Source organism: Anabas testudineus, chromosome 13 (assembly GCF_900324465.2).
Source record: "Anabas testudineus chromosome 13, fAnaTes1.2, whole genome shotgun sequence".
In the NCBI taxonomy this organism is placed as follows: domain Eukaryota; kingdom Metazoa; phylum Chordata; class Actinopteri; order Anabantiformes; family Anabantidae; genus Anabas; species Anabas testudineus.
In genome coordinates, this window is record NC_046622.1 from 663521 (window position 1) to 685993 (window position 22473).

A 22473-nucleotide genomic window follows, 5' to 3' on the forward strand; every position below is an offset into this window, starting at 1 on the left:
AGACATTTACCTTTACTATATCAAATATTAAAGACATTTACCTTTACTATATCAAATATTAAAGACATTTACCTTTACTATATCAAATATTAAAGACATTTACCTGTAGTATTACCAATATTAAATACTGTGGTCATTGTAAATATCAAAGTACTTACCTTTTTCTTATTGATGAACTTTAAACACATTTAAATATAAAAATAAAGATTTATCCCGTTTTTAAAACCTTCGACCTGAAACTCATCAGAAATCTGCTCGACTGGTAAAAGACTTCACACTCAGAACCTTTGCTTTTTATTCCAACCTTTATTCTGAACGAGGACAGATGTTTGATGTGAGTAGAGTTTAGAAACCTGTCAATCACCTCCACACGGTGGTGCCCCCTTCAGGACAGAGACTGAGTCTACAACATGCAGAGTTCATTCTGACTCCATCACACTGAGGACATTTGTCAGTCTCAGTCTACACTTTGAACAGCTACAGCTTTTAAAAAGGAGACCTTCTTTTGGATGCATCAGTGATGACAGACGGTTTATTATCAGTTCGATGAGTCCGAAATTCCCAGTAGAACAACACATTAGTATACATCACAGTAGCTCCTCATTTTAAGTTGGTAAATTCTAGGATTAAGCTAAGATAAAGAGTTCTGAAGTCGTTCAGTGCAGTTGTCAGCAGGCAACACCGGTCGTCACAGGACTGTTTTAAACCAGAGTAGTGAGAATCAGCTGTTACGAGCTACAGTAAAAAACCCAAAAGTGACAAATATATCAGATACTATACTGAGAAATGTGCTGTAAAAAGAGACGGAGCTTAAAATACTCAGAGTGAAAGGTTGAATGTGACATCCGTTCAGCACAATGACGGAATTCAGAGTCACGCCGGGACCTGGTTTAACAGAAACACGCCTCTGGAGTAAAGGGCACGTGCACACACTCAAAGCCACTTTAACTGTGATATGAAATGAATGTACAACGTCCAGAAAGTCCTCACTACGCTGGATTAAAACTCAAACTAGGAGACAAACACAGACAGAAACAGAAACGTCTTTGGCAGGAAGCAGCGTCTTCTGCTGATAGGACAATGACACAGGAGCCGAGCCGGGGGCCCAGCCGAGCCGGGGGCCCAGCCGAGCCGGGGGCCCAGCCGAGCCGGGGGCCCAGCCGAGCCGGGGGCCCAGCCGAGCCGGGGGCCCAGCCGAGCCGGGGGCCCAGCCGAGCCGGGGGCCCAGCCGAGCCGGGGGCCCACAGCATTAACAGTAACATTAAGGAATTATGGCACATGGCAGGTGTGCAGGTGTCACCCAGCACCTGATGGTGTCAGGAGCACTGTGCACACTCGAGGACTGGATACGAGTTCTGTGAGCGACTTGATGTTTGTGTTGACTTTAATGGAACAGGCCCGACACGACCCGAACGCTTCGGTCCAACTTCAGCGATTCTCAACATTCTTGTTACAACAGTTAACGAGTGAACTTCCCAAACGGTGGTGGATTGGTGATGACAGCTTCCCGTGATAATCCACAGTGACCTATACGAACGCAGACACATGGCAAAGACTTAGCATGAATTCATCACAGTGAGGTGGACAGACGGGCGGAGCTCTCGAACAACACAGCCCAACAATAAGAAGAAGAAGAAAGCAGAAATCAGCAACATCGTCCCATGTGGCTTCATCAGTCCTTCATGTCTCTGTGGGTCCAGAGTCCTTTCAGTCGGTAGAACTGCAGGTTCCAGGTGGAAAGACACCTGATCACCTCCTAATGACCTGCTGAAAACCAACTCCGCTAATTAAGACGTGAACCAGGCTGTTAATTAAGAAACTCTCCTGTTCAACAACTAAATGCAAAATAACAGACATGTTTCCTAACAGTCTGCCCCCCACCCCCCACAGGTCCTGAGTCCGTCTACCAGACCTCACAGCGCTTTCCCGTGTTCATGGGCGTGCCTGCAGGACAGTGGAAGTGGCGGCTGAAGTCCGGAGAGTTGGCCAGAGTGCCAATGACTCTGTATCTTGGGGGGCTGTGGGGGTCTGTCACCAGGCCCTCATGAGCGCTCTCTGGTGTTCGAACTGAACACCACACCTGAGAAGTACAGGGAGAACGTCAGAGCCAAGAACAAACAGAATAAACATGGGGCTTCATTTGGAAATAGCAACACAGACTCTGGAAACATCACGTGTTCAGAACATAATGTATCAGAACACAGAACACAGCTCATTCAGAGAAACAGAAGAGGTTCTAGTAGAGATCCACCTCAGGCACTGTTTTACTAAAAGCTAACTATAGTTCACCTGAGCAAATCCCAAGAAGAACAGCTGGTCATTGGTCAGGTTGACAGCAGGAAGCGTCTTCTCCTCCCCGTTCCTCTGGACCCACGTTCGATAGGCCTGAAGGACCAAAAGTGATGTAATGGAGGTTCAGGTGGTACAGGACAGTCAAGTTCAGTTCATCGTGATGTGATACGTTCATACTAACATGGTACGCCGCCTTCAGTCCTCCGTTGTCAGCGATGTTTTCCCCAAGCGTCTGTTTTCCATTGATGTGTTCTCCGTTGATCGTGTAGCCACTATATTGATCCACCATGCACTCTGTCCTCTTTCGAAAGGCCTCCACCGACGAGTTCTGCCACCACGGCCTTAAGTTGCCCTCTTTATCGTACTCCCGACCTGAAGACAGAGGGAGGTAGGACACCATGCGGTTTCTTTCATCTAATGATTCCGATCTTCTACATGCTGCTCACATCAGTATCTAAACATCATTACAATAAGAGGTAATAACCCTAACCCTCCAGCCCCTCCAACTCAAACACTGTTGAGTAAGTGAAGAGTGGTTTAACTGGAAGTCTACAGTTGATTAACAACCGTCAATCCTTTTCTAATTTAAGTACCATCTTAAATCATCCCAAAAAGACGTTTCGGTGCTGTAAAGGTCAAACTGAACATCCTGAAAGGTCATAAACTGTCTTATCAGAAGCTGATGCTGCAGGAGTATTGATCATGACCGATTCAGACTCACCCTGATCATCGAAGGCATGAGTGAGCTCATGACCCATCACCACTCCAATTCCACCAAAGTTCAAAGCCCTGGAAACATGCAAACACATCGTAGATGGAAGTTAAAGATGTGTCTTTTACAAATTCTAATAAAATCTCATTCTTTTGATTATTATATATTATAATTATTATAATTCTTTTGTAGAATCTGGAGGACAACTGGGAGTGGGATCAGCTACTTTAATCACAAACTAGTTTGTTAAGAGAAGCAGTGGAGTCAAATACACGTCATTTAACACTTAAAGGTGTAATAAACAGCCGACAGACACACAGACAGGTAGATGAAGAGGTGAACAGACTTGGGGTGGTCGTGGGCGTAGAAGGGAGCTTGTAAGATCCCAGCAGGGAAGACGATGCCGTTCTTAGTGGGCATGTAGTAGGCATTAACTGTAGGAGGAGTCATACTCCACCTGGAGGAGGAGAGGTAACAAGGAGAACAGGGGAGGAAAGCAAACAAGGAGATAAGAGGAAGAGTTAAAACGTTTGTCCATCAAAAGCACAGGAGTTGTATTCAAAAGAATCCAGAACATAGCGTGAAAAGGTCTGAATCTATCTATCAATAAATAAATATATAAAAAATAGGGGAACCGAACACCTGACTGGCTGTAAAAGTTTGAGACGAGCTCTCACATGGAGGAGCCATTCTGATAAATACTGACAGCAGAAAAGAGAAAAGGTTTTCAACTCGAGAAACTTTTAGCTTCAGGCTGTTTTGTGAATACAACTCCTGACCAGCTGTGTTCCCCTGTGGTCCCTGTGGTGTGTGGTACTGGTCTGCGTCAGCCTTACTGGTCTTTGTTGGGAGTCTTTCTCAGCTGGTCGGCCATCACTCGGGCTGAGAAGTTGTAGAAGTTCAACATGTTCTGGAAGAAGCTGTCGTCTGACACTTCGTACTGAAACGACACACAGCACTTATCATGCATGTGTATCAAGGTGTTTGACAGCAGGGGGCAGCAGAGCTCCACCTGCAGCCTGAACCCAAGTCAACACAGACTGTCTGAACCTGTAGGAGTCACTCACCCCATCATAAACGTCATCCAGCTCTTTGGGGTCCAGGATGAATTCTGGGAATCCGATCATATCATATATTGCATCTGCCTGATGAGGGACCGATAGAAGCCGTTAGACCAGTCAGCACCTTGAACCTCACCTGCCGCTCTACCTGTCCATCTGTGTGCGCACCTTGTCTTTCGCAGCTCGCCTTGTCTGGTCGTCCATCCAGCTGAGTCGGTCCAGAGCTTCTTTAAACGCTGAACGGATCTCGTTGATCATCTCCTCGGCCTTATACAGAGAGATCAGACACATCAGATCCAGAACCAGAACCACCCGTCTGCTATTTGAAGCATTACGACCGTCTTCGTGCACTGACTCACAATCTCTTTGCTGTGTTTATCGAAGGTCGCCTTAACGAAGAGCGCTCCAAGAGCGAAGCCCAGAGTGTCGTCAGTGTTCCCAATACAGGTCTGCCAGCGTGGGGTACAGGACTGCAATGAAACAACCAGTTAGAACCAGACTAGAAGAAACCTTTAGCACCAGTCCTACCTCGAAGTCCCAACAACTAGTTAAAACTAGTTAGCTTAGCATCAGCAGCTTCCTGGGGTTTCAACCAATCAGACCCAAAACGATTTCACTAATAAGATTCTAGTAAAGACTGGTTATTTACCACTACCAACTGGTTATTTCTAGTTAGAACCAGACCCAGCCCATTAGAACCAGTAAGATGCAGCTAGATAGACCCGGCCAAGTGCAATAGTGGCAGATAGAACCAGAGTCCAAAACCAATAAGTGCAAGCTGGAACAAGTGAACAGAAAAGAACCAACTAGAAACTTTTAAGAACACTTAGAACCAGCCCAAAGTTAAAGACACGTGTAGACCAGGTCAGAACCAGTTAAATAATAAAATGTGTTTAGTTTGTTACCAACCACAGTACCAGAAGTGTCCAAATCATTTTACCTGCTGTAGTAAAAGAAATCAGAGCAGGAGTGAGAACAGCAGCAGTATTTGTAATAACTGTAGTAACAGCAGTAGCTACAGTACGAGACAGCAGTATTAAGTAGTATCAGTGGGGTTAGTACCTTCTTGGTTCCGTAGAGACTCTCCAGCAGTTTGTCCTGAGCGTTCTCGAAGCGCTGATCCAGACTAGCCACGCTCTTCTGAACCAACGTCCACATCATGTAGTTGTTCAACAGACTGAATACAGAGAGCAGAACGGTTGTTAGCGCAAATCAGCCGAGGCTGATGGGAAAGAAAGTAGGGCTGGGGGGGCAGGCCATGAAAAGTCAGGACGTTAATGCAGTTTATCCTGAGAGGAACACGACCACCCAACAGCTACTGGATGGACCGAGTCTCTGCAGCCAGCCGGAAAAGCTTTCTGAACCAAGTCCTTATGAGACTTCAGGCTGGACCTACAGGACCTAAAATACAGTGTTGCTAGTGAGAAGCAACTAGTGAAAAGCAACTAGTGTGAAACAACTAGTGTGAAGCAACTAGTGTGAAACAACTAGTGTGAAGCAACTAGTGTGAAACAACTAGTGTGAAGCAACTAGTGTGAAACAACTAGTGTGAAGCAACTAGTGTGAAACAACTAGGGAAAAGCAACTCGTGTGAAGCAACTCGTGTGAAGCAACTCGTGTGAAGCAACTCGTGTGAAGCAACTCGTGTGAAGCAACTCGTGTGAAGCAACTAGTGTGAAACAACTCGTGTGAAGCAACTCGTGTGAAGCAACTAGTGTGAAACAACTCGTGTGAAGCAACTAGTGTGAAACACCTCGTGTGAAGCAACTAGTGTGAAACAACTCGTGTGAAGCAACTAGTGTGAAACAGCTAGTGTGAAGCAACTAGTGTGAAACAACTAGGGAAAAGCAACTCGTGTGAAACAACTAGTGAGACGTTGGACTTTACACACTGGGTCTCACTGATCAGTAAACTAAAACCTTTGGCTTGATGACTTCAACATGTCTTTCTGTTGATAAATCCTCGTCCTCAGAGCTGAAACACTTGTTATAGTTGCTTTCGTCTCCGTCTTTATTGCAACGACTGTCCACAACAACAACGTCGGTACAAACCTCTGTGGCCACATGGACGCAGCAACACCCTTAATTATTAATTCATTATTGCTACTGGATGTCACCTGGATCCAGGTCAAGACTATCACTTGTGTGTTCTGGTTTTCTAGCAACACTACGTGTGCTTCTCTCTTCCGTCCTGGTTTGGACCAGGTGCTGGACTCTATACGATATCAGGCCCTACGTATAAACCTCGACTTGTTCCTGACCTGCGGTCCGTCTTGTTGATGAGGTCAGACACCTGCTGCAGGTACTCTCTGGCATACAGGACGACAGGCTCAGTGTCGTTCAGGTCTAAAGGAGACAGAGAGGATGACAGGTAGTCCAACCAGTCCACTGCCGGAGCCAGTAGCTAAAAGAGAGAAACAAGACTGATGAACAGATCAGAGGCTTCAGGGTTCATCAACAACTCTTTGATATTTCCAAGTCGTCAGTTTGGTGAAATCTGACAATTCACAGAGATCAGACCGTTTGGAGCCGAGTCCGTCTCTCAGCAGCAGTCCTCAGACTGCACCACCCTAGGGGGACATGCCGAGACGAAAAACTAATCCCTGCTGTCTGCTTCAGCTTCAAAACAAAACACTCCACAGGTCACGTGAGCCATGTGTTGAACACATGCACAATACAGGTATCGAGTTTATTATTTAGGAAAAGCAGCCTGCGGGACCCCCCCCGTCTTCCCCGGACGGACTGATCCACCCTCGCTGTGAGGAGACATTCTGCAGATCTTTCCTTCCTGCACCATCAGACTCTCCAACGAACACCAACACATCCATCTGCTGCGATCACGTGCAGTCCTGTATCTTAAGGTGAATCACCACCAGTGCTATAGTGCAGTCACTTTACCTGCTGTTTATCCATCGATGGCCACGTACTGTACACACTTCTAGTTCTTGCAGCATCCTAGTTTTATTCCACTTAGTATTTTTTATTTTATCTAATGTCTTTGCTAATTTTGGCCCTCTGCTGTGTACGTCCCCATTGTGGGACAAAAAGGTTTTCTTATCTTAGCTTAACATGTTTCTCAGTAGACAGCAGTGGCTCCATCTCAAATACTGGTCTGTGTGAATCTCTGGACTGTGGGTTGGACACAGTAATAATGACTGATGTGACCTAGAATTTCCATTTTTCTTTCATTTTATAGAGGAGCTGGATGTTCTATAAATCAAGACTCTGTATTCCTATATGGAGAATATTCCTATTCTGAATCTACAGATTGTTCCTTTGAGCAGTTACTATATAGGCACGTTTGAGTCGTGATCTTTGTAAAGTCTGTTGAAACATGAGCACTGCCACTAGATAAATCATCTTTCAGAGGTTTAATAATGATAACTGACAGGAATGTGTAATAAATCAGTGGTATGGGTGTGTTAACCGCTGCTCTAGTGCAGTGGGAGAGCATCGGTAAAGCTGCTGTTTGTTCTCTACATCCATCCATCATATGCAAATGCACATTAAAGGGGGTTTCTACATCCATTCCTGATCTGGACTCCACACGCAACCTAAACATCCTTCACTGTTAAATGTAAAACTCAGGAAGGTCGAGGTTCTTCAGCACCAACACGAACAAATCAGTCATGTTTATATAATAACCTGTTATCTAACCGTCTCCGTCTCTCTGTGATGCAGCCTCATAGCAACAGCTCATGGCAACAGTTGCCATAGTGACCCTATAAGCATCAGCAACCCTGAAGAACAGAGAGCTGCATCAGAGAGAGAAAAAAAACACTTATCTTAAAACCATCAATGATCTTTAAAGAAACTAAACTGAGAGTGAATCCAAGTGTTCATGTCATCAGCACAGTCTCTGAAAACATCCGTTGATAGTGTAGGACACCGTTTATTTGATGATGAACTAGGTTTTACTAAACACTGCTCAGTCAGAGCTGTGGAGACTCCAACTTTCTCTGTGACCCGTCAGTTTATATGTTAATATGAACATACTGTCCAGCCCTGCCGTCGCCATTAACCTGATTTCTGCGGACTTCATGGTAAATTCTTCCTCGTAACCAGATAAACCACTTTATAACGTACAGTCTGTCATGTTCTGAGTGAATTCCATGCCATCATTAACAGGAAACCCCACACTGCCTTTGCCAAACTTAAACCACCTGAACATACTTCCAGTGTGATGGGTACCTCACCTGTAGCTCAGCGATGGTGACCTTGTGGTAGATCTTCTCCTCGTCTCGCCGTTGGTCCTGTGGAACAGTGATGTTAGCGAGCGCAGTCTCAAAGTCCAGAATCTGCTGCATCTGAAGCTGTGTGGAGCTCCTCTCTCCTCCGAGCAGCATCCCCAGCTCCACCATGTAATCCAGGTATGCCACCAGCACCTGGGACCAGGAGAAACACACCAGTAAAACCAGTTCAACTCTGGTGGGCTCAGATAAGACTCTGTGTCAGTTCTTGAGAAAACAGAGTCTCAAATCATGTGAATAAACTTTACAAAACCCGACTTGAAGAATTCTGACCTTCTCATTGGCGGTCTTGTTGAGGTAATAGTCTCTAGACGGCAAGAAGAGCCCTGATTGGTCCACCTGCAGCAGAGGACACAGGTGAGTCAAACCTGTGTAGTGATGTCACAAGATGCTGCTTTGTACCCGTCACGCTCCTGGAGCTTTCTGACCCAAACCCACATCAAAGTGAAACCAGTGTTGAACTAGCACATTTAGGATGGTACATAACCTGTAGGGACGCACCATGGTCCAGTCATGAAACATGTTAACTTCCTGTTAGAGCAGAGGTCAGTTACACCCCTCACCCTAGAGAACCGCGTGACTGTGGGTCAGATTTAAGCCCGGTTGAAGTAGGGAGGTCAATTTGTAGCTGAAAGCAAACGTGTCTCACTCAGAGTAAATTTGGATGCGACAAGAGCAACACTGGCAGAAACACGGACACGATCGTATCTTAAAAACAAACTGTTGGTTCAAATATTTTCCTCATCTTTCCATTTTTAAATGGCCTCCAACCCCCCCTGTGGGCTGGGACCCTTGTTTACCTGGATGACGTTGCTGTTTGAGTTTTTTGGGTCAGCACTGACGCCGACGCTGAAGAAAGGCTGAGCTCTGTATGGACCAGAAACCACTTTCAGAACCTCCATGAAGTTTTCCTTCTCCCAGGGACCCGTCATGTTCCACCCTCCGATCTACAGATGGAGTTAACATGTTAATTCCTGAACAAACACACGGATGATGGAACTGGATTCATTGACTAGAAAGAGCTGTCAAGTTCAGATCATTTGTTTGTTCTCCAATTTTTCTTAAACCCGACGTCTCTGTATGGGAGTAGAAACTGGCTCATGTGTGATGTTCTGCAGCTCAACGTGAAGCATTCAAACTCTGAAAACTGCAGAGTGATTTGTCTGATGTAAGAGCGTAAAGCACCCGTCACCTGGTCCTGGTCCTGGTGTTTCCTTCTCACTGAGGAACTCCTCATCCATCATCTGTACCTCACCTCCCTCACGTTTCAGTATTTACCATCACTGCTCTATTCTGACTTCTTCTACTCTGCTGCTGTGGCACCTGAATCTTTTTCCTGCACTTATTGAAAATGATAAAAGCAGTAGAGTACTGATATGGTGTGGTACTAGTACTTAGAACTTGAATACTTTTCCACCATTTAATCTGAAGTCAGTGCCTTAGTCTTAGCCGCCCTGAAGTCTGACAAACACAGAACATAAAGAGTCCTTGTTGTAGGGAACTAAACCATGTGACTCCATTGTACCTGAATGATGGTGTTGCCATGGCGACTCTGTATGAATGGTTACCTTGGTGATAAGGTCCATGAGAGGCTGAGCTCCCAGCTCTTCAATCTTCTGCGTGTTGAGACAGGACAGGTAGTAGGACTGAGTCTTCCTCTCCGCCTCGCTGCTGCCGTTGAACGTCCCGTTCTCTAACAGAACAACACAGTCGGGGGTTCAGGTTCCTTCTTGCTGCACAGCTGGAGCACAGACTTGACGTCCGCTCCAGCGGTCAGCGTGTCAAAGTTCTCCTAACAGTTCAATTAAGTGATTTTTAATTATTAATGTTACAAGACAGAAATTAGCACGTTTCAAATGAAGTCTTCACTGGGGGCTGAGAGGAACCAAAGAGCTGCAGGTGACACCACAGAAACACAGTGGAACACATCTGAAAGGAGTCAGTGTGTGGACAGAAGGGAACAAACTGAATGGAAGTGTGCTCCATGAGACCACTTTACAAACTACAGAGGAACAGTCTCGGTGCTGAGCTCATCAATTGGAGACACAATATGGACATCAGGGACGTTCCCAAAGCTTTTTAAAGTTCCACGTTTTAGTTTAAGATGATGGTTGAACGGTGACCTTTAACTTTGAACTAAATCTTTATCCGCATTCTGTTTGATCTTTAATGTCGCGTGTCTGAGTTCGGTTCATGATAAGATTCATTCCTATGATGTTTTGTATCAGTTCTTTCAATTCAAACATGGACTTTTAAAAGGATTTTAAAAAAGGTAGAAAATAGGAAAGTGAGTGTGTGTGAAATCTGCTGATTGTTCTCCACATCCTCTTCAGCAGCTAGTCCCTGCTGAGCCGTTTCCATACAGTGGAATCAAATGGCTCATCCCGAATGTCCAGACATTTCTAATTTTCTCCTTCTCATCTGCAGTGGAGGACGTTCTGTGTGACTGCGTCTTCACCTTTGTTACTGGACTGACATATTGAAATGTTTCAGTTCGTTTGGACAATCTCCATCTGTCCATCTTACCCAGCAGGTGTTTGAGCAGCGCCTGGTTCTGCTCCCAGATGCTGTTGAAGGTGGACCAGCGCGACCGTCCATCAGGCAGCGGGTTTTTCCTGATCCAGCCTCCGCAGGCGAACTGGTAGAAGTCCTGGCACGGGTCTGCGCTGCGGTCCATGGCCTCCACCATCTGACTGGCCACCGTCACACATGCCTCTGACAAGCAAAGGCCACGTCCACTGTCTGCACAGCATCATGGGAAAAAAAATACATAAGTAGAAAATGTGGAGGGCAGAAAAAGAAAAAGGAGAGAAAGAGGCAAAGTAGTGAAGGACATAGGAAATGACAGAAGGAGGCAATAATGGATGGGTGTGGGCGGGAAAGGAAAGGAAATAAAAGAAATAGGGAGCAAAGGAAGGAAGGGATGGGCGGAGACAAGAAGTGGTAGAGAAGGGTGGGTATGGTAAAGAAAAGGAAAGGGAAGGGAAGGCTGGGACTAAGAAGTAGATAGGAAAGGAGGAGGCAGAGAAGGAAGCAGCAAGAGAGGTGAACAAGGTCAAACTAGGGAAGGGAAGGAGGCCATTAGGAGGGGGAGGGGGCATTAGAAGACAGATAATAAAATAAATAAATAAATAAATAAATAAATAAATAAATAAAAGAGGAGAAGAGGTAGAGAAGGTTTAAAGCATGTGTGTCAAACTCAAGGCCCGCGGACCTCATCCTGCCCGGCGAACAATTATATCCTAGAGAGATCATTTCTCTTTTTTTTTTTTTTAAAGCCCTGTGATATAAACACACAAACTACAAATCCCATAATGCAGCTGCCTTAACGAAAGATAGGCTACCTGCGATCAGATACATCAGATCAATCGACAGATGTCTGTTGATGTATACAAACTTCATTTCCAGCTCCTAACAACAACCTAGAGAAAAGCTGGTTCTGAAAACAGAACCTTTTAAATCAAGAGGCTGAGGATGTGGATAAGTTCATTTATTTGGGAATAATATTGTAAAATAATATTATATCCTGTCCGTTTCGAGTCATCTATGTTCAAAAACGTCTGTACGCTAAAAGTTTATCCTTGAGTTTGACACCTCTGGTTTAAAAGGAAGGTAGGCGTGCTGTGTAGACACCTGAGCTGAATCCTAGTCCCAGGACCAGCAGACAGGCCAGCAGAGCCAGCAGAGCAGCCAGCAGCAGGACTGACAGAAGGACCTCCAGCTGAGTCCTCCTGCCCAGGATGTCCACACCTCCCTTCCTGAAACCCACCTGGAACAGAGACTGAATAGAGTCACACAAGAAACCTGCATCCATCTTCAGGCCCCGTCTTAGTGCCAACATCCCATAATGCATAATTAAAATCCATTCCCCTGTTATGTTTTCCTGGTTGTCCACTTTAAGAACCAGTCTGGGACCTGTCATTGTTTCCCATCACCGCTCTGTACGTCTCAAACTCACGTGAATCTTTTCTCCACATTAAGTTTTTTTTCCCCCCCTTTATTCCTGTTTGTGTGCATGTTGCGTTCACTGACCTCCACTCTGTCAGGAGACGAGGCTGCCTCAGCGGGAGCGTCCGACACTTCCTCCTCCTCTAACGTAGCTCGCTTATAGCTGGACATCTGTAGAGACAGACAGTGGTGTCTTCACTAACACAGACAAATGGGCAAAACAGTCGGAGTTAATCTAAGGAGCAGCGTGGAAACAGAAAACAGAGCTTTTCAAAACCCGCTCATATGATCATCAACTCTTGTAAAAACAAGTTAAGTCAGGCTCCCGCCCAGCGGAGGCTGGGATCATTTCCATGCTCCTGGCACCAGCAGAACCTGGTACAGATGATGGATGATTGGATGGACTAGTGCAGAGAACCAGTTACAGTACTGTTATTGAAGAACATGAAGAGGTTTTTCTCCAGCTGTACTAGCATCTTCATCCTACTACCAGATGAGCTCACCTTTCTTCCAGCGCCACCAGCTGGTCAATGTTTGAGGTTCAGACTGAAATTTCTCTGCACGTATAGGACAAGCGCAGACACAGCAGCAGGTGCAGGAGGAGGCCGATTTATTAACAGAGCAGACAACAACAGACTTACTAAAGGTCAAACTACCAAAATCCAGGAGGCACCAGGCCGCCAGACCAGACCAGACCAGACAGCAGCAAAGGAAACAGGCTGAGACAGAAACTTTACCAAGCAGGAGGTGGACAGGTAATCAGGCTTCTGACATCCAGGGTCCTGCAACAGGGCCAAATGTTTACAGGTGAGGTGATGAGGGGAGTGAAAACAGGTGTGTGTGGCTGAGGGAGGGAGGATCAGGAGATTGGGAGACCAGCTGCAGGTGTACAAGTGAGAGGAGGAGCAGGACACAAAGGGAGGGGCCAGGTAAGACAGGACTGAGAACTTCAAGCAAAAGTAAAAATGTTTTGATGTGACCAGCAGCAAACTCGGCTCTTCGTGATCATTCCTTTGAAAACATTAAAACAAATGAGCTGAGTGAGTCAAAACACACATACAGAATGTCAGAGTCCTAGTATTTCACTTTTCCAATGTGTACTTGAAGTAATCCTGCACATTTTACACACCAACTTGTGTAGATGGTCTAAACTGTTCTACCTCATCAGTACATGAAGAAGCTGACACTGCTTCTTCTACCATGCAAACCTGAGTACTTTTGAGAGATCTGATCCAGAAGGCAGATCAGGGACCAGTCCTTCCAGTCTGACACCAACTCATCTTCCCACAATCTAAACACGATGCTGTTACTGTGAAAACAGAGAAGCAGTCACTAGTTCCTGTTCCCCCCCCCCCCGTTGGCCATTTACTCAGGAATTTCTTGTGCTTGTTCTAAAACTCTGGATTTTGTGGTTTCAATAATAAAAAGCTGGACATTCACTTGATAGAGACAACAGCAAAACTATAAAATATAACGTCTGTGCTCAGATCTGACAGTTTAACATCTGATCTCTGTGATTTGTTCAATGTGTCGTCTCAAAGACAGAAAATCAGCTTCAGTTAGTTTCATTTACTGCACTGAACTTAGTTTAGTACGATAAGAACACAGACTGATCAGTTAATAGCTTTATTTGGTATACATCACAGTCCTCTGCATTATTGGGCTGCACTACATTTAGAACTTAAATCTAATTTATTCTATCAGTGCGAGTTCCCGATGAACAGGCAGGTTTGAGCCCAACTAGAAGAAAGTGCAGCAGCAGAGAGAAGCTCTGAGGCCATAAAGTGAAGTGAGAGCAGAGCGAAGGCTCAGCATGAGGAGATATTTAACTGTGATCAAATAAATCTCCACTTCCTCTGTTTACAATCAGCTCCCCCTGCTCTCTCTCCATAGTTCTGCCTTTGTCTGTCTCTCTGTCCCCTCCCCAGCCCCCCACTCCCTCAGGCAGAAATATAAACAGTACAGCACTCCACCCTGCAGAGAGAAACACTGGAGATCCTGGATCAGTCACAGGAACGACTTCTATAAACTCAACCAGCTGCAGAGTTCACGTTGTTTCACCACAACACCACCAAGTGCACTGCGCTTGGTTACTATAGAGACCACTGCAGTGCAGACATTAATGCAGTTGCAACTGTTAGCATGTAGCACATTAGCTAAGATGGGGATGTCTGCTGGTCCAAACAACCAACCTAGTCCATACTCAGACCTTTGGACTCCCACAGGAAATTATGATGGTTTCCTGGTCCCCATGACTGTGGTGACCTTTCATCTATATTATACAGACGCCCCTGTCAACATGTCCAGTCCACAGGACAAAATCTTTCTGGACTTCGGAGGCTTAATAGCTGTTCCTGGTTTTTACCTCTTAGTTCTAATTCTCCAGCATGAACTGGTTTGTGTCAACAGTTTGGGGAGAACCAGCTGATTGAAGTCCCAACATCCACAAGCAAATTTAAAGCACTCACAAGGACGAGTCAAATAGTCACAAGGACGAGTCAAATAGTCACAAGCATGAGTCAAATAGTCACAAGCATGAGTCAAATAGTCACAAGGACGAGTCAAATAGTCACAAGGACAAGTCAAATAGTCACAAGGACGAGTCAAATAGTCACAAGGACGAGTCAAATAGTCACAAGGACGAGTCAAATAGTCACAAGCATGAGTCAAATAGTCACAAGCATAAGTCAAATAGTCACAAGCATGAGTCAAATAGTCACAAGCATGAGTCAAATAGTCACAAGGACGAGTCAAATAGTCACAAGCATGAGTCAAATAGTCACACGCATGAGTCAAATAGTCACAAGGACGAGTCAAATAGTCACAAGCATGAGTCAAATAGTCACAAGGACGAGTCAAATAGTCACAAGGACGAGTCAAATAGTCACAAGGACGAGTCAAATAGTCACAAGCACGAGTCAAATAGTCACAAGCATGAGTCAAATAGTCACAAGCATGAGTCAAATAGTCACAAGGACGAGTCAAATAGTCACAAGGACGAGTCAAATAGTCACAAGGACGAGTCAAATAGTCACAAGGATGAGTCAAATAGTCACAAGCATGAGTCAAATAGTCACAAGGACGAGTCAAATAGTCACAAGCATGAGTCAAATAGTCACAAGGACGAGTCAAATAGTCACAAGGACGAGTCAAATAGTCACAAGGACGAGTCAAATAGTCACAAGCATGAGTCAAATAGTCACAAGCATGAGTCAAATAGTCACAAGGAGGAGTCAAATAGTCACAAGCAGGAGTCCCAGTCAAAACAAACAGAGTCTGAATGAAGAAAAAAAAGCTACAAGTCAAAACGCACACACTAAAATTGAGTTGGGGACAACGTGAAGTCGAACCCACTAGAGTCTCAACACAGGACTCAAGCTTATACTGTACTGTACTGTACAGTGCTGTCCACAAAACCAGCTCCACCAAGAACTGTTTTGGTCTGTTTGGTGTGGAACAGGTTAACCGGCCTGCACAGTGCTCTGACCACAAACCTATTCAGAGCGAATCACCCAACATCAGTGTTGAGCCAGGTGGACTCTGACTGGCCAAATCTCCTGGTCTGTCTCAGTGAGTCCTGGTGTGGAGGGGTGGGACGTGTCTCTGCAGACTCTCAGTGTCCTGCTGCTGTCTGGTGTCCTGCAGGAAACTGAAGGTTCCCAACTGTTTCCTTCCTCAACACCCTCACTGAAACCTGTCTGTCTGACTGTCTCTGTCTCACCCGGCTCTGTAATTGATGACGCAAACAGAGGGGGAGAGAGGGGGGAGTTGCTAGGAGACAGGAGTGTGTGTTATATCTCTATGTGGAGGCTGATGTCATCCTGTGTGTGTGTAATTAGATAATGTGCGTGAATCATCTCCATTCAGCTCTAATAGAGTTCACTGCAGCTTATATAACATCTGTGAGATCTGCTCTTTGTCCCCTCACAGCCTCCGTACTCAACTCTGCGCTCAGACACCAACGTTCAGTAAATCACCTCGGTTTCTGCAGAATGACAGGACAAGATGGATACCGAGCTCATCCCTGGGCTTTGGCCTCGTTTAACATAAAAACTACAACATACACCTTCGTACACAAACTGCTGCTACGCTCAGATTTCAAGTGAGCAAGAACTCGATCAGTACATTTTCTACTAACAGTCACAAAATCCTGACAGCAACTGTAAAAAGGTAACACTGATGTACCATGTACAGAAACCAGGTGGTCTGAAAAACGAAATACGTGCTCAGATACCCAGAAGAGCAGGATGTGGATGGAACACGGGAGATGTGTGGATACTATGGCTGGATGTCGGCACTGATTTGATTTTATTCAAATTAAATCCACAACATCCAGAATCAAATCAGTACAGTATCTTTGTACAGTTTATTTGAGGAGCTGGGAGTGATGCACTTTGTTCTTTTATGATTCTCCCACGTGTTTGTGCGACTGACAACAGAAGAAAACTGGACAGAATCGATTCATTTCGATTTGTTTTTCTTGCTGATTCAGTTACATCAGATAAATACAAATGCTGCTTAAAGTGCTTCTCTGAATTTATCCAACACTGTTCTTTCTTCGTTTCAAACTTCCATTTCTCTCTTCTGAAACTGTGAATGAAGAATTATTGTCCTTGGCCAACGCAGAACAAGTCAAATGTGTCATTTGACAGATGCTTTTATATAAATCTAAAATCTAAATATCTCTACTCTATAGTTTTAGGCCGAACACCTTCGGTCGCGTCATCATTCAGTTCCTAGTTCATCGTCACTGTTTGTGTTGACATCGGCCGGATAGCTGCAGACAGCTGTTAGCTGGCATTAGCTCGGCAGCAGGGACACTGAATAAAACGGAATGATTAGAATAATTCGATTACTACAAAGTCAACATTTAACACGTTGTGCAAACTGCTTTAACATTCAGCACAGATGTAAAATCAACAGGAGATTTTGTTTTAATCCAGTCGTAATGTAAGCTCAGAAAAATAAGCACAAACAAGAACACAAATCATATGACTGTGTCTCTACACTGTGCTTAACGTGTCTCTGTATTTCAACCGTGTTTACTGCAGGACACATGGAAACAGTCATAGGACAACAGCTACACAACGGGTGAAAAAAAGAGTTTGACAGGGGACATCGGGACATCGGGACGTCACATTAACCCTAACAAAAGGGAAAACCCAGGCCAGAGGAGGGGGACGTCGTCATCGGAGCTCACTGAGCGAAGGCAGATAAACATCAAGTCATCTCACCTTAAAGTGCAGCAGCTGTTGAACGTTTATGACGTCAACCCGACAAACACTGAGAGACAAGCTGGACACAGCAGGACACTGTGTGCATCAATAAATCCAGATCAGTAAAGTCTGTGCAGCAGAGCAGAACCACATGACTACAACATAGTGTTGAACCGCACCGAGCAGGGTCCGAGCTGAGACTGAGATGAGCACACAAGTCCGAAAACTGGTGGGTGAGGTCAAACCTGATCAACCTGTGCATGCATTTGTTTGCTCAGCTGTATCAGCTGTGTTAGCGTTAGGAGATGTATTAGCGTTGTTAGCTAAATTAGCTGTGTCAGTCCTTTTCTACTGAAACCATGGAAACAGACAACAGCCACTGGATTCCTGCCAATGCTGCTACAAACGAATGGAACCGGGATTATTTTTAACCCTGTTCTGATGTGATAGGAAACAGGTTTTATATCATTTCACAGGGAACACATCTAATCTGGTTTGTGTTCAGTTCAATGGTTTTGCACTCACGGCTGTGATGGTCATACAACTACATCCACCTGGACACAAACAAGCAGAAGGTTTGTGGCTCAAGTGAATGTTAACGCAGCTTCAGACACGTGGGTATGAGTAAATGAAAATCCTACAGATGGTAACAAGTAAACATGGTGTTCCAGCAGCTCTGGCCTCATTCATCCGAACGGGACCAGTCTGTGGCTCCAGTGGGAGCCAACACACAGGGGTCCTGTCAAATCAGCTGTTACCAGAAAACAATGGGCAACATGCAAAAACCAGTCGTACGAAAGGGACCAAATAGATTCTGGAGAATTTGTTGTGTTCACCAACTTCTCATATTTTGAATTTCCTGCGATTTATGAAAAAAACCCATGAGCGCAGACTTTTACTAACAAAATGATGGGGTGAGGTTGTCAATATAATTTAAACGAACTCCATCTAAAAATCACCTTTCCTCCTGTTCAGAGCGCTGTGTGGAAGCATCTTCATGGGAACTTGACTGGATCGTAGGAAAAGCTGCACAACAACGGGAATGACCACAGCCGTGAGACTCAAACAAAGCTGATTCTAGATCTTTGCAGAGCTTCACGAGGACTGGAGGGAGTCTATAGGAAATCAACTGTTCATGTCATCTGCTGCTGCTGGTCCTCGTGTTTTATCAACACAGCGTCTGTCAGGACAGAATCAGCTCCAGCCATGAACTGGTTTGTAGAGCGTGATGTTACTGGGACTGAAACCATTACAGTGAACATCCATCTGGGAAATACATTTACTTTTAGTCTTTTATCCAAAGCGACTTAGAAGTGAGGTACAAGGTACAAAGACAGGGCAGGCGTGGGGGTTGCCTTGAGACTCAAACCCCGATCTCCCACTCAGCTATCCTGCCGATCAATCCTGTTCGATCCTGTTTCATTCATCTCTCTCTTTCTCTACCTCTCTATTTCCCTCTTCCTGTCTCTCTGTCGAGCTACACGTCATTCCACCCTCTGCCCTCTGGACCTGTCTGACTCGTCCTGATGCCCAACTTCTGGCTGGAGATCTCGTCGCCTGGATCCACCGTTTGCCCTATGGGATGCGTTTGGAGACTGGAGTTGGTCACGCACTCCTATGATGTCGGTCTTGGCCTCGGTGGACGTCGGAAGCTGTTTCTTGGAGGTCTCGACTCAACGCTCGATAGTCCAGGAATGGAACAAGTCTGCCTGCAATAACTAACTGGACTCCACATTAACTTAAAGACATTAACTGTTATACTGGACTGCTGCCTACACAGCATGTAATCACCCATATGAGGATGGGTTCCCTGTTGAGTCTGGTTCCTCTCAAGGTTTCTTCCTGTTGCCTTCTCAGGGAGTTTTTCCTTGCCACTGTCGCCCTCGGCTTGCTCATCAGGGACAATCTGATTATTATGATTCTTACACATTCACTGTTCATGTACTGTTCTTTGGTTGTGTAAAGCTGCTTTGTGACAATGTCAATTGTAAAAAGCGCTCTACAAATAAAATTGAATTGAATTGAATTGAATTAATCTTAGAAAATACTGAGGAACTGGAACAGGAACTTTCCCTGCAGCTTCTACATGTTAGATGATGAGTATGAATGAAAGCAGGAAACCTGAGCTCCATGCAGCTGTTATCTTTGTTAAATCACAGCTCAGGTCTTGTGTTCTCACCTTTGTGTTTTCTTCAAGCAGCTCTGTTACTAATGACACCAGCAGCACTGGAGCCTGTTCTTACTTCCCTGTATCTATGACACTGTGCGTTCAGACATTAGTGGACTGTGAGAGTCCAGCACAGCACCACTGTACATGTGGACCTGACAGGATTTGTCAAAATGGGGGTGGGGTGGGACAGAGAGACAAAAGAAAATGTTGTATTATTGAACTTTTTAAATAGTTTTCTCAGTGATTTAGCAGCAGAGATGTTGCTGAGTGGTTTTCAGTTCCCCCTTCGAACAGAAGGACTGGGAAGACAGGAAGTCACTGAGGTGCAGACAGGAAACACTCGACCCAACCCAACACACACACACACACACACACACACACACACAGTCTGGGAGCGTTCACACAAAGAACTGAACCCGTGTGGCTCTGCTGGACTCTCGGATCCTGTATAGTCACATTTCAGAAGAATGGTCAGCCGTGTTCAGACAGACACCCAGTGTTTACCCCTTAACTTCACGTTGTATCACGAGGACGCTCCAGTGTCTTGTTAGCATGACGTCGCTAACCCACATGTTGGTTTTTAATTTAGGTACCAGCAGAACTTTTATTAATTATTCTGACAACAACAGTGAGTGAACGTCATTTTTCACTGTTCAGTCTCTGAAACAACAAAAAGTCAGATTAGTGACGGTCTTTTGAAAAATGTCCCATTAATCACGAGGACATGCGTCTTATTTATTTATGTCATATTTAAGTATGCTGCACCAACAGTGAGATGCTTTCAATCTCATTGTACATGTATATAATGCATATTGTATATGTGAACAGTGACAATAAAAGGCATTCATTCATTCATTCATTCATTCATTCTTCCAGAGCAGCAACAAGGCAGCTCGTGAACGATTTAAGGAAAACCAGCTCCTGGATGATGGTTCCCATCGACCTTCCTTCTACACCGTCTGATAACTAAAGGTAAATAAAGGGAGACGCAGGAGTCAAGGACTGATTCGATGCCGGGCATTCTGCCCTCTGAGCTCGTCTCCTCAGGCACTGTGCAGAAATGTGGATCTGCCTGTTGGCTTCAGTCACACCTGCCTGAACTCACCAAACCAGGCGTCAGACAGGTAACACGGGATTCAACGTGTCGGTGACGCCATCATCACTCTGTAGACGTTTCCTGCTGGGAACCATCCTAAACGACGGATCACCAGCGGATCAGAGACAGAATCATTTCATCAACCCACGCTCGGTTCTCCTTCTGTCCCACGGTCTGGGAGCTGTTATCAGACCCGACCTCTTACGTCTGAGGGCTGTTAAATACAGACATTAGAACTCAGATACTGACACTGGATGGTAAAGAAAGACTCCGAGTTCGTGTTCCAGCTCAGCTCAGTACACAGAGAACCTCTGTGGAGAACTTTGTACTAAAGGAACTAAATCTGAGTCCAATGAGAGAACGACAATAAGAAATGTAGGAAAGAAAAGATTAGAAGAAAGAAAAATAAAATCTCATCAGAAACAGAAACAGACCCTCAGATCTTCAGACCCTCCGATCCTTAAACCCTCAGGCCGCCAGATCCTCAGACCAGTAATAAACAGAAAGTGTGGAAACAGGAAGTTTGACGTGACACCGCAGGTTTCTGTGCGTCAGCTGAATCTGGATCCTGTGATGTTGCTGAGCCCAGACCCTGGTGTCCAGGTCCAGCCCGCAGTGAGTCTCATGCTGCTCTAGGACCTGATTCGCCACATAGTTAGTTTTCACCTGACGTCTCCTCTTCTTCTGTGGTACTGGTCTGGGTTTAAACCTGCACAGGAACGAATCACGCAGAATCTGCGTGTTCACTGATCTCAGAATCGATCAGTTCAGTGATTGATCCGTGACGTCAGCGCGCACACATACGCAGTTACATGCAGAAAGGTCACACCGGCCTGTCAATCAACACCACGGTGACTGACAGGTGATCAGTGTCAGCTGGTGGCAGAACCGAACAGACCCAGACCTGGACCCGGTGTACCGGGGCTGCAACGGACATGTTCTAATGCGTGCGTGATGCTATATGCTGGTGCGTGTGCGTGTGTGTGTACTCACGGTGTTCCGGAGGTCCTGCAGCGCTACGCTCATCCTGGAGCTCCGTCCCCGAAAACAGAACGCTACCGACGGCCGCTCCGCCGGCCCATCCTCCCCGGTCCGGCTGCCTCCTGTCTGTGTGTCCTCCTGTCTGTGTGTCCTCCTGTCTGTGTGTCCTCCTGTCTGTGTGTCCTCCTGTCTGTGTGTCCTCCTGTCTGTGTGTCCTCCTGTCTGTGTGTCCTCCTGTCTGTGTGTCCTCCTGTCTGTCTCTCTGAGTGTCTGTCCTTCTTCTCTCTTTGTCCGTGCAGCAGCAGCAGATTCTGTTTTCTCTCCCTGTCTCCTCAGACCCCGCCCAACATCCAACCAACCTCTTCCTCTCACAAACAAACACACCCCGAGACACAGAGAGGCTGACGTCATCAACGCGGCCTACGTCACCGCCTCCAGCTCCTCATCTATCATGGTACTAAAGGAGTAGAAGTACTAAAGTACCAGTACTGCAGTAGAACAACACTCAGTAGTAAATGAATATGAAGTATTTCATTATAATTAAACGTGAGAAGGAACCTTTTAAAATAGAATTAAACAAATAAACACAAACAAATGAAACGTGGTCCAATGTTTCAAGTGTGTTTTAGCAGCTAAAACTTATTCAGGCATGTTTTCCCAGTACAGACAGTATGTACCTGTGAAATGAGGAAACGTCCAGTAGCAGCACTTCAGAGCTCAGTACAGGTGTGAATCCAGGGACTCTCAC

General features: G+C 45.5%; 1 protein-coding gene across 4 annotated transcripts; it reads right to left on the minus strand.

Moving 5' to 3' along the window:
* Positions 1-281: 281 nt before the first annotated feature.
* ece2b (endothelin converting enzyme 2b) lies at positions 282-22473 on the minus strand. Of its 4 annotated transcripts, none has more exons than XM_026370693.1 (21): positions 22403-22473; positions 21976-22182; positions 21738-21879; positions 12347-12433; positions 11948-12083; positions 10841-11056; positions 9883-10007; positions 9115-9261; positions 8588-8653; positions 8261-8449; positions 6326-6468; positions 5128-5242; positions 4425-4538; positions 4234-4332; positions 4072-4149; positions 3841-3944; positions 3351-3461; positions 3014-3081; positions 2474-2664; positions 2290-2385; positions 282-2080 (listed from the first exon to the last, which is right to left on the minus strand). In XM_026370693.1, exons 2-21 carry the CDS (start codon positions 22134-22136, stop codon positions 1904-1906), a joined length of 2565 nt encoding a protein of 854 aa, XP_026226478.1. In that variant the 5' UTR covers positions 22137-22182; positions 22403-22473; the 3' UTR covers positions 282-1903. The 4 variants fall into 4 exon arrangements, with proteins under 4 accessions (XP_026226478.1, XP_026226504.1, XP_026226495.1 ...); XM_026370701.1 differs by having other exon boundaries at positions 1904-2080; positions 4425-4535; XM_026370719.1 differs by lacking the exon at positions 22403-22473 and having other exon boundaries at positions 21738-21895; positions 21976-22036.

Bases quoted from the DNA above. Each gene is read 5' to 3' on its own strand.
- ece2b (XM_026370693.1), bottom strand. From the start codon at position 22,136: ATGACGTCAGCCTCTCTGTGTCTCGGGGTGTGTTTGTTTGTGAGAGGA. The intron at 4,539-5,127 runs GTACTAACCCCA...GTTGTTTCATTG, and splicing joins GTCTCTACGGAACCAAGAAG to CAGTCCTGTACCCCACGCTG. The intron at 2,386-2,473 runs GTTAGTATGAAC...TTGGTCCTTCAG, and splicing joins GACTGAAGGCGGCGTACCAT to GCCTATCGAACGTGGGTCCA.